The 12912-nt window shown below is 37.6% G+C and overlaps 1 protein-coding gene across 1 annotated transcript; it reads right to left on the minus strand.

Moving 5' to 3' along the window:
* Positions 1 to 365: 365 nt before the first annotated feature.
* Positions 366 to 10393, minus strand: LOC114645654 (uncharacterized). Its single transcript, XM_028793483.2, has 3 exons — positions 10301 to 10393; positions 4266 to 4816; positions 366 to 598 (listed from the first exon to the last, which is right to left on the minus strand). Exons 1-3 carry the CDS (start codon positions 10317 to 10319, stop codon positions 377 to 379), a joined length of 792 nt encoding a protein of 263 aa, XP_028649316.2. The 5' UTR covers positions 10320 to 10393; the 3' UTR covers positions 366 to 376.
* Positions 10394 to 12912: the final 2519 nt, after the last annotated feature.

Below are 12912 nucleotides of genomic sequence, written 5' to 3' on the forward strand. Positions count from 1 at the left end.
TAATTTGCCAAAGATTGCAGTGTGTACATTTGCAAGTAGCAATTTAGAGGAGTAATATTTATATCACCAAAGGAGGCAAATACATATTATCATTTGTGTTTTTGTCTACAATCCCCATCAACCCAGGAAATGGCAAGTCAGTTGATTATTACAAAAAGTAACAGACATTAGGACCTATTAAAGACATAAAAGATAAGCTACAACACATGCAAACAATTGCTTTGGTGCTATGAATCTTTCACCAGATTTTTGTACCTTTAATCATTTCTATTTGACTTTACCCTTTTAATAGAAGCTGTCCAAGGTATAGCTTGAAAAAACACATTTAAATAATCTCCATCTATTAAGGAAAATCATTTATGTGCTAGTTAAAGATTTATACTTTAGGAACTCTAGACTGGGTTCCTAAATCCACCTCTGAAGCTGACATAAACCATAAGTTTATTAGAATATCTATGAGATTTGATTCCATTAGGTGTTGTGGTGGCATATTCCAACGTTTTAGGACCATCTCAGTGAAGAATATTCGCTGAAGTTCTATCCTGAACCAGTCTTTCAATGCATTTTTTCCATTACTTCTACTATGGCTTTCAGGTTCCTGCATAAAAAGAAACACTCTTATACATAAGGTAAGCATGAACAAATTTGATCTAATATTTTAATGAATATCTTACAAAAAAAAAATACTGATTTTTCCATGATGTGTAGGTGTTTATATTAGTTATAATTGGTCCACCATTGCACTTTTATTCTGTTAAATTGTTTTAATTTGAAATGTAATGTATTCCAAAATTGAGTACGGCAAATGCAAGATTTACATTAAACATACCTACCTGAATGGCTTTTGTTTCAGAAACTTACATTTCCCTTTACATTTTCTTTATATTTGTCATTGGCAGATATAAAAATATTTAACATGATGTTATATACATTTTATAAAAGTCAGTGTGCATTCAAACCTGAAAATATGCATGTACCAAAAATAGGAAAATGCATATGCCAGCAAAAAAAAAAAACTGATTTATAAAATTTGGCGCATGCACATTTCTACACAATTTAACTTTATAAATCATAATCATTTTTGTAAATATGAATACATGAAGGCACCTCTAACCCTTGTCTGGTTGTCACCCTGAAACAACCGTATATGGAGCCTGCTAATCAACCTCATACCTCATACATATGCAATCCTGACACAACAGACCTTCATTGACTGTTGGAGCAGCCCTCCTCCTGATGTATCGAGTGTTGTACTCTGCAGCAGAACTCACTAAGAGCATAAACAGCATTGTATTGCCTCTCCTCTGCATTCTGGGGGTGGGAGAATGATGTAAGATGCCAACGTCTGAGCCAGTATCACCTGGCACATGTAATGACGTGACTGCTATTACAGTGAATAGTATGAGCCATCTGAAACACTGTGGGTTCAGCCAGTTACCTTACCAATGAGCCAGCCACCACGTACAATATCCTCACATCTGTGTAAGCTACTTAAATGACCCAGGAAATCAAGCCACAGCATGAATCAGTCTCATCTTGGCATCACAGTTGGCATGTCACTGATTAGCGTTAATAAAAGCAGCTTTATTCTCTCAAGGTGTCCTTATTACAATATGAGTGCAGTAAAGTGATCCGATTATGTCAGAAGAACCAGACACTGCTGCAAATTTCCTTTTTATATTGGAAAAAACATGTTATGTTTTATGTAGGTACACTCACACCATGCGAAAACTGAATGTCGCACCTCACCGGCTGGTTAATGGCTTAAAGAAGTGAAGCTTCTTGGCTATTTCCCTATTTCTTGGCTATTTTTAAGTGACAATAGGTAGCTTGGACAAGCTGGTGAAAAAACTAAAAAATTCTTCAATGTAAATGCACAGAACCAGCCCTCTTAAAAGAGAACAAAAATACAGTCAGTATGCTCATATCCATCACTTTTGAGGTATTATGTTTTAGTCACATCAATGTGCATTATAATAATGACTCAGTGATATGAATTATTATATGCATGAGTTGTCACTGGTTTCCATGTTTTTCCTTACTTGATCAAGGGTGTCATCATTTCTCAGTTTCTCCAAAATGGGTCAAAACTGCTATAAATATACACATGTACTCCCATTAGGTTTTCTTTTATAAATACTGAATTTTGAGTGGAAAGTCGTGAATGCACATTTTGGGCCTGTTTTTCTGTGTATTCAAGTTTTATAAATTAGACCCCAGGTCACTGTTCCCATGCTGTTTTTACATTCTATTTATATTCAGATGGATTTTCTTCAGGTATTTATTCCAGAGCTGTGAAAGTCTGGCTAACTGGAAGGTGTGGACTAACTTGGCTTGAGTGTCTACAAAAGTAGTATGGCGGAAGGGGAAGGTGGCGATAAGGGAAGGACCGGGGGGAGAGCTTATTCAGGACATTATCTCCCCTAAAATGCTAGATGGCAGCACTCCTGGCTTGTGGTGGGGTCAGAGGTTTGGAGCATGGAAGCTCAACCCTACTAAGGCCCATGGACCGTGGCCACTGCCAAGGGACGCCTGAACGTTTGCTGAGCCATGTTTGACAGCACTTCCACCATACCCAGAAGTGTTACTGGAAGGAGGTCGTTGGACACCTGGAGTGAGTCCTATAAAAGGAGCCAGCCGCCACTACTCAGGGAGTCAGAAGGACGTGGACGAAGCTTGCCGGAAGAGGAGTGGAGATGGAAAGTGAGAGAGAAGAAGAGAAGAAAAGGGCTGTGAACTGTACTTTGGTGCTTTCTACTGTGCTGTGCTCTGGGGAACAAGGAAAAAAAGTACTCATGTGTAAATAAAAGTGTGTTGTGTGCTGCACTTGTGTCTCTGCCGGACGGTGTTGGGGTTGGCTGGTATTTCACAGTGGCTTGGCATCCCATACAATGTATCATAATTCTGATGGCCACTGGGATATGTTCAGCCTGTCATGATATTGTACTGGAAGAAGTAGGTATAGAAAATGTTGAGGGGAATTTAATATTTTCCAGTATAAGTTCATCTACCAGGATCTCTTTTGGACACGTCACGGCATGGTGGCGCAGTGGTAGCGCTGCTGCCTCGCGGTTAGGAGATCCGGGTTCGCTTCCTGGGCCCTCCCTGCGTGGAGTTTGCATGTTCTCCTCGTGTCTGCGTGGGTTTCCTTCGGGCGCTCCGGTTTTCTCCCACAGTCCAAAGACATGCAGGTTAGGTGGATTGGTGATTCGAAATTGGCCCTAGTGTGTGCTTGGTGTGTGGGTGTGTTTGTGTGTGTCCTGCGGTGGGTTGGCACCCTGCCCAGGATTGGTTCCCTGCCTTGTGCCCTGTGTTGGCTGGGATTGGCTCCAGCAGACCACCGTGACCCTGTGTTCAGATTCAGCGGGTTGGAAAATGGATGGACTTTAAAGACGAGGGTCTATGATTGATGAAATGTTCAATTACATAATACTCTGATTCTTTGTTTTAATCTGATTCAGCTTGACTGATAAACGTCAGCTTGACCAAAGAGAGGTGTTTCTTATCTACTCAATTTTACTGACATTCATCTCTATAGCACATTTTCATACACAGGACGAAGCTCAAAGTGCTTTTCAGGATATCCAAAGGAAAAGTTACAAGAAAAGAAAAACAAATTAAACTAATTAATAATAATGAATAATTAAAAAATTTCAATACAGCCTTTCATAAAATAGATACATAATTATTAGAAAAGTAGAGTCCTTAAAATACTATAAAATCTGCAGGGGCTCGAACAGCAAAAAAAAAACCCAGCCCCCACTGGGTATTCTGCATAACACAGCTGCTCTTAAGTTGTTCCTTATTGTTTCCAGGCTGTCTCAGAGGATACAAAGTTTGAACAGTTCCCTGTAAAGCTGGTATAAAACCATAGGACTTGTACTGAGGGTCTCTGGCAAAGTGGATATTTGGAATTCCCTTGGAAATGTAAGCTGTAGAAGAGCGTATTGGTGGATGCTAGCATAAGCACAATATCAGTGGCTAGCTTGATTGTGAGCCGTCAATTGGTTCTGTGTAAGTGTTAGTGCCATGGACTGGCATCCTGTTCAGGGTTAATTCCTGCCTTATGCAGAGAATCCCTCCTCATTCATAACTAGTAGTTGTAGAATGTGAAATCATTAAATGAAAAGATAGAGGAATGCATTCCAAATAAGCTCAGCATAAAAAATAATAACCTTCCGTGTCACACAAACTCTTTTTTTGTATTGCTTTGTCACTCTTTCAGCTTAATCAATATTCTTTTTGGTTAATGCTTGAAAGATTACCTGAGAAGTACTGTGAGAGTTTGAGAAGCTTGTCTCTTCATTCTGATCCTGATCCTGATTCACTGAAAATGATTTGTTTTCACTCAGTCTTTTCACTGCTTCTTGTACTGGATTCAGCAGACTAATTAAAAAGCAGAAGACACTTTCCAAGAGGTGAAATATAACATAACACAGAGGTGGTATCACCTGCAGTAACTGCAATGGAAACTCATATAGCTGCCTTAGGGCCTCCAGTAGGTTAAAGACAATCAAAGCTAAGTGTCGTTGAGCTTTCTGCTTGTGATATTTCTCATTGTGGACATGCTCATTACGTTTATTAATGAACTCAATGGTTTCAAATAAAGACAAATTCCTAACATATGAAACTCTGTAAGCCTGTTCAGATTTATGATGTAGTTGAAGCATCACATGAAAGAAAAATGCACAGAAGTGGAAGATGGGCATTAACAGCCGGAAGATCATCCGCCGCACTGGGACTAGTGATAGGCAGAGCCGACTGAGCCCAATACATAAATAAACTCCTGCCTTGCAAACTTTCTCAACTGTCCTCTCTGTACAAAAAGAGAAAGAAAAAAAAGTAAGTAAATCAATATATATTATATTCAATTCTACTCAGTTTAGCTTATTCTTATACTGAATACTGTACTGCTCTTCTCTGGATTCTGGCTTAGAGTGGTCACAAAGAATTGTGCTTGATGCTGCTACAATAGTTGCAGTTTTTCCTGTTTACACATGACTGAGTTACCAGGCTTGGCACACATTCGTTTAACAGGATGACATAATAGAAGGACTAATTACCATCAATGATGATGCAACCTAGAGGGAGGACTGACTGGTGCAATAACAACCTTCTTGTCCCTCAGATAGACAAAAGATCTGACAGTGAACTTCTGGAGACTTGGAGGGTTCCATGTGTCTGTTGATGTTAATTGGTGTGGAAGGAATGAGTAGTTTTAGCCAATTAGGGGCTTCATCACTTAGATCTCTTATGGCAGGAGTGCCCAACTCCAGTCCTGGATGGCCGCAGTGGCTCCAGGTTTTCATTCAAACCCTTTTCTTATTTAGTGACTTGTTTTTGCTGCTAATTAACTTCTTTTGAATTCATTTTATTTGACTTGCTCTTGAAGACTCAGACCCCTCAATTGTTTCCTTTTCCTTCATTAGCAGCAAAACAATAAAGAGATACAAAATAAGCCAAAACAACTGGTGTCCATCATACAATATCTGAAAATAAGGAAAGGTTAAGGTCTCAGGAATGCTGACCTGCTCTTAGAAAAGAGGAAAATCCATAATTTCGGAAATGTCTGCTATTGCACAATGCGAGCAGCAACAAGCCATGGAATTAAAGAACGGGTTTAATTAACGACAAGACTCGGCACCTAATGAAGCAACTGGTTGGAGTGAAATTGGTTGGAGTTTGAGGCCCTGACTTATTTGGTCTTTTCTTGGCTCCCTCACTTCACATTTCACTTCTGTTTGGGTGCCATTTAAGGAAAGAAATGAAGCAATTCAGAGGAACGATGAAGACATTCAGGGAAACATTTCTTAAAAGCCAAGTCAATTAAAATTAATTCAAAAGAAGTTAATTAGCAGCAAAAACAGATCACTAATAAAGAAAAGGATTAGAATGAAAACCTGCAGCCACTGCGGCCCTCCAGGACTGGAGTTGGGCACCCCTGTCTTATGGGGTCTCAACCCCACCCATCTTGTTAAGAAGGTTTCAACATTAAATTCATTTTTTGAGGAGCCTTTAAGAAAGTCAGTCTGCTTCTATCCCAGATCATCATTAAATTATACAAACTGTAGACCACACTACCTCTGATATGGTAGCTGTGTCAAGAAACCCATATGGCACCTCAGTAGATAATTTAAAAGGTTCAGTTTGTCACTAGAACCTTGCTCCCAACCTTATAGAACATTTATGGAAAGAGATACTTGAAATACAGTTAGTACTTTCAGTCTTCTCACATGTTATACACCAGACAACAAAATGTTTTCCTCCTGTCAATTAGCAAGTAATATCTTAGTATAGAATACTGTATCAGGGGACTCGCAAACAGTTTTAACTCATAGGTTGTTTAAACTGTTCATTCTATGTAGTTATCTGCTTGACTTGAGATCAAGACTCTATCACCTAAGCAGTAATGTCTTAATGTTACCAGTCTTTGTTGAACTCAGTTACTTGTATAACTTTTATTTCTTCAGTCTGGTACATGTTGTATAATGTTTGATTGTATTATACACTTTCAAATTTAGTCACAGTAGCTGCCTCATGGATCCTTTTTAATGGTTTCAGATACTACACCCATTCATTGGCTGCATGGAGTCTATACATTCTCCACATGGCCTCTTGTGTTTTCTTCAAGGTACTCCTGTTTTGTTCCCATGTCATCAAAGTTGTACAGGTTAAGTTAAGTGCCAATTCCAAACTGGCCCCAATGTGTGTGATTGGCCTCCATGATGGACTGGTGATGTAGAGCTGTTTTCCACCTTGCACCCAACATTGCCAGGCTAGGCCCCCCAACCATGAACTGAATTATGCAGAGTTGAGAATGTTATTTTATGTTTGACATTTACCAATATTTATGAAAATATTTTTTGCCATTGATTTGTTGTCTGTGCACACACCATATAATTCTGCTATAAACTGCATTTTCCCTGTGTCTTTGATGTTTCTACACCAGATGGGCAAGCAACAAATACTTTTTTTCATTGAACTGAAACATAAAAGTAACAATAAACTGAACTGAAGTGCACTTCATGACAGTTGTGACCAGCCGGGGGCACAGTAACACTGAAAATCTCCATACACAACACAGTTCTGGGTTCAAACAGAATGTATTTTTTAAATATTATGATACCTCCAAATCCTTTCCACAACAGTATAATATAAAATCATCTTGCCTCCTTCCACATCTCCCATGCAATTTTATCCACTCTCCTCCTGACTCTGACTACTCATGCAAGAAACTTGGGTACTTTTAGATAGATAGATAGATAGATAGATAGATAGATAGATAGATAGATAGATAGATAGATAGATAGATAGATAGATAGATAGATAGATAGATAGATAGATAGATAGATAGATAGATAGATAGATAGATAGATAGATACTTTATTAATCCCAAGGGGAAATTCACAATTTTATGCCAAACTTGGGGGTACTTCCGGTGCCACAGCATTGCACACTGGAAGCCCTTGATATAATGATACCCTGGTGGTGCCAAAGATCCCCAAAAGTGCTGTTCCATGGGACTACAATTTCCAGCTTGCCCTGCAGGTATCCATATGGGAGTACCAACAGTAGGATGCTACCAAATTGTGTCCACAAGGGGAAAAATATCTCATTTTTGTCCTTCCATTATACCCTCCCACCATGGCAAGGAACCTGCCTCCATCCTGGTCATGACGACAGTCCATACAATATAGAAACCACACAGTAAAGTGCATAACCATACAACACCCATTCCTCATGTTCCTAACCTGCTTATCAACTTCAAGGGCTGTGAGCAGCCAACACCTTAACTGTAAATATAAAGGTATATGAGCAACAGAAAAGATGTTATGATTTTTTTATACTATAACTAAAGATATTATCCTAAAGTTAAACAACATATTGTTATGAATTGGCTTGGTTCTTTAATTTTCTTCATCTTATTAATTAATTAATATTTTCCCTTATTTAAAGACATTTCACAGTTTCCAGTCATCCAGGATTATTATTTAGAAGTTTATTTTTTGGGAATTAGTTTAATGTTATGAAATTTATTTTTCAATGCTAATATTTATAGTTTGTTTTGATTACATTTTGTGACTCTGTTGTCATGACACTAATCTGGTTGTCATGGTCATGACTCCAATGCCAATTATGAGGAGGGCTTAAAAAAGGTCATTCTGAATTTGCAGGTATTTCCCAATGAGAAAATTGTGTTTACCTAGCTTTTTATTTCTTTTTTGATATTGACTTTTTGCTTGTACTTTTCTGATTAGTGTTTTTGTTACTTTGGAAACAACAGCTTGATTTTCTGGATATGATTCTAGTGTTTTATTTAAGTATGCCTTACTTCCTGGTCCACTGTTTAGTGTTATGCCAAAGTTGAGAGTTTTGCAGGCTACAAGGGGAGATAACAAGGACCAGAAGATCAAGACAACCTACTGGATGAAATAATATTATTTGTAACCCCAGTCTAAAGATGATGATGATAGCCTGGTGGAGAAAATAGTTGTTAAAACAAACCAGAATGTTGAGCAGTGTTGGAAACATCACACTAAGTCATTTGCTTGTCAAAGTCGCTTACAGCCTATCACTACAGACAATATGTGGGTGTTTTTCAGTCTACTGATACTGTAGGGCATAATTGTTAAACCACACCAGAGATGGTACTAGTTCTCAAACTGGTTTTTGCAGATGCCTATTTTGGGCAAAGTTATGAGTGAGTGTTGTTTTTTCACTCATTATGAAATACCTGCGTTTCACTAATAATGGTAACTATGATGGAGCCAGTCACCCAGCACTGAATCTATACAAACTGCGGAATGTGTATCAAGTGATCATCAAAAATAATGAAGAAGGTGTATATTCTCGATCATGACATAAGTATTGATGACAGTCTCATGGATTACAAGAAAAGTCTGTCATGGATACAGTGCACATTTGGAATGTTACAAAAAATATTTTGACATCTATTCAAACAGTGCCTTTGTGCATTGGTGACTGCTTCAAGACATATCATACAAAGTTCATATACTAAATCTGCTTCAGTATAGCAGATTATATAGCAGTGGACACATACCTTTCCTACTGTGATTATATTGAAGTTTTGGTACTTACATGTATCTGTTACACACCATAAGATGTTTTGCTGTTGAAAAAAAAATGTAATGCTTTTGGCTTGTTTTTCTAGGGGTAAACATAACACCAAGGAGACTACAAGCATCCTTGGAGGACGGTTACCTGTACATAAACAAACGCCACAAAAAGTACAAAATAAAACAGCACATTATCATTTGATGTGCTACAAGAACCATCCATAGTCTTGTCTCAGTCTTCCTAATGCTATTGATCTACTTGCTGTCGCATCTCACAGGTGATATTACAGTTGAAATGCTGCATACATGTACAAAATGTGCAATATTTACTGGTTACTAAGGTTTGCAATAAATCCCATGGCAGGCAGCAGTACCACCCTTTAAGGATTTTTCCACCAATGTAAACATGCCCAGTAAAGGCAAACATCTATGTCACATGCGTTTTTGGTCATTTTAGTGTGCAAGGAAATACTTTCGTAAATGATGTGAAAAGGGTAGTGTGTATGGAGATCACTTTCACTTAAAATATGCACCATTTTAAAATGAAAATGTAGAAGTCTGGACATAGACTTTGACGCCTTTACCCATGTCTCTATCTTGCTGTTGTTTGGAAAATATACTCAACCTGTGGTCATATATTGTAAGGCCCATTTTGTCCTTATTGTTGACATACATCACTGATTTTTTCCATTTTTTAGTCACTTTCTCCAATTTATCTGTTTTTTTTTCTTGTATTCTTGCTCTTTAGCGTCACTCTTGTGACAATTTGGCCTAGCCTTTTTGTTCCTGTCAGGTCACGTGAGATCTCTGTCTTGCCAGCTTTCTTGATCGTTTTACTGATATTTTGTCCGTCTCCGTATCCTTCTGCTGTGTATCTCACACTTTTAAATCCTCCTTTCAAAAGTTCCTGTCTCCTCTTACAGAACCAGATTCTTCTTTCCTTGTAATTTTATTGCCAGTACTTCCCCCATAATCACTTACTGATGCCTTTTCAGGATGCATGCCCTCATCCCTATTCCACTGTCCAGGATACGACCCATATTTTATTAATTGTAATATAGTCTTTAAGTGATACAAAGCCAGAAACATGTGCAAAGCTAATGAGCAATAAGAGAAAAAAACTTCATTGAAAACACATTTTTTCTGTTGACAATCATTTGACTTGCTGTGACCATACAATCAAATATAATCAAATATTAAGAAAATTAATAAATGTGAATTACCTTCAATGGTAAATATCATCCATAGAAGCAGAAATCCAAGTAAGAAAAGTAATATATTAATGTCAGTTGAGGTTACACAAAATCTTAGTCCCATCTTGACTAACCGACTGTAGTAGAAAGTTTCTAAGAAACGAAACCGAGGTGTAGAAAATGGGAGTAGCTAAGTACACAATTTGCTCAGCTAAATGATTTCTAAGCAGCTTCACCTCCCTGCAAACAGGCTGGTTGGGATTCTTCAGCAGTAATAAGGCTGAAGGGTTTTCAAATAATGGCTCTTATAAAATGACTGCAGTACTAATAATTGTTTCTCATTTAATGTATATATTATTTAGGGGCCACCATCTGCAGAGAAATATTTATTTTATTACAACACCGCTTACTATATTACACAAATATTCAGGATATGGGCTTCATTATTAGCAATAAACCAAATGTTGTATTTAATGCTGAATGAAAAAAATGGTTTTGTTATAAACATCAACTAATTTTTCCAATCTAGACTTAAAATTTACTGGTACAGAGTGGCTGTTTCAACAAGCAGAGGGTCCGGACTTCCTCTCAGTTCATTCTACTAGTGAGAGGAGTTTTCAAAAGCCACAGATATCACTGCTGGACCAAAGTTTCCTCATTTTCCTCTGCCACTTTTTTAGCAGCTTCTCTTTCTTTTCAATCTCTCTTCTAAGCTGGAAGCAAGACCATTGAGATATGGTTTGAGAGTATGGCAGTTGATGATAAATGCCTTTTATCATTTTATAAAAGTTATTTACTGTGTTAGTATCTTTAATGAAGCATGTAAAATATTTCTTTTTATATTTAACATTATAACAATATAAACATTTATTACATTTGCTGTAGAATTTGCTGAAGTTCCCTGCTACCATAAATAATCTCTTCAAATATAAACATTTACATTTGTAATGATAGTGTGTCATTGACTATGGGCATTTCAAGCACAGCTCAAAGGAGGGTTTTGAAGCATCTCTATTTTCAATGCTTGACACACTGTAGTAGTGGATATCTGTATTAATGTTACACACTCTGACAACAGAGTTTAATAAGTCACTGACCCTGAAAGTCGCTAAGGAATCTTGGTCATTATTTTGGCTGTGACAGGATATCCTAGTCTGATAATTAGTATCATAAAAGAAAAATGCCACTGTGGGGAATACAAGATTGTTTGTAATAAGAAATAAAGCATCTTACCTTACCCTAATCACCTGTCTTTTTTCATGAACACTTCCCCTTTTTTGTTTTATTATTATTATTATTATTATTATTATTATTATTATTATCCATCCATCCATTATCCAACCCACTATATCCTAATTACAGGGTCACGACCTGTAGTAGCCAGTAATCCCAGCTAGCACAGGGTGCAAGGCAGGAAACAAAACCCGGGCAGGTGCCAGCCCACCGCAGGGCACACACACACACACACCAAGCACACACTAGGGATAATTTAGAATCGCCAGTGCACCTAACCTGCATGTCTTTCGACTGTGGAAGGAAACCGGAGCATCCGGAGGAAACCCACGCAGACACGGGGAGAACATGCAAACTCCACGCAGGGAGGACCCGAGAAGCGAACCCAGGTCTCCAAACTGAGAGACAGCAGTGCTACCACTGCGCCACCCTTATTATTATTACTACTACTACTACTACTACTACTACTACTACTACTACTACTACTACTACTACTACTACTACTACTACTACTACTACTACTACTACTACCACCTTTGGTTAACCCCAATAAATTTCAGTTACTAGCTCAGTTTAATCAGCCACTTCTTCAACACTCCCTTTGCCTTTCCATTGCTGGTGCTCCATTGACTTTGATGGCATTTGAACTTGTTCTGGACTGAAACACTTGTTTGGATAGTTTTCAGGCCATAATATTTTACTTATTTCTTGTACAGCTGTAAGATTCTACATTACTCTCTTTTATTAAAAAGTGATGTAGATAGAAACTGTCAGAAATTATTGAATGGCCATGTCTGTGTACTAACCTCTGTTTGCTGTTGGCTTTGTTCCCCGAAAACAATGAATCTTAGTGATTAATGAGCAACTTTAAGATGCATATATATAATGCACAAACTTCTTTTTCACGCATTTCTCAAAACCCTTCTTAAGCAGCCACTAAATGAGTGACTATAAAGTACTACTTAGTTAACCTGCCCCTGAAGTGGCCTACAAAAAAGCACCACAAGTCAACTGAAAAGCAATACATTAATAATAACATCATTATTTGTTTCTGTGATTAGGCCTTTGTTGGAATGAAGCACACTTGTGAGTAGTAGTATGAAGTAAACATTACGTTATAATTTAATTACCAAAATGTAAGGTGGTGGTTGGAGACCCAAACACTAAATTCAATGGATATTCTTCTTAGTAGGATTTCTTTATTACAGTTGTACTGTCTCCATCTAAATATATGAATCACCAATTCCTGTCTTTCACTTTTTATTCTTCTCAGCTCTCCACACAACCAATTGCAACACAGAAAATGTCTCAGTGAAAGAAAAAAACTGTAACCTTAGAATAATGATTCTTGAAGACTTTTAAAGAACATAGGAATATCTTCAACTTATAAGTTTATGATTAATAACTGT

The sequence above is a fragment of the Erpetoichthys calabaricus genome, chromosome 1 (assembly GCF_900747795.2).
Source record: "Erpetoichthys calabaricus chromosome 1, fErpCal1.3, whole genome shotgun sequence".
In the NCBI taxonomy this organism is placed as follows: domain Eukaryota; kingdom Metazoa; phylum Chordata; class Cladistia; order Polypteriformes; family Polypteridae; genus Erpetoichthys; species Erpetoichthys calabaricus.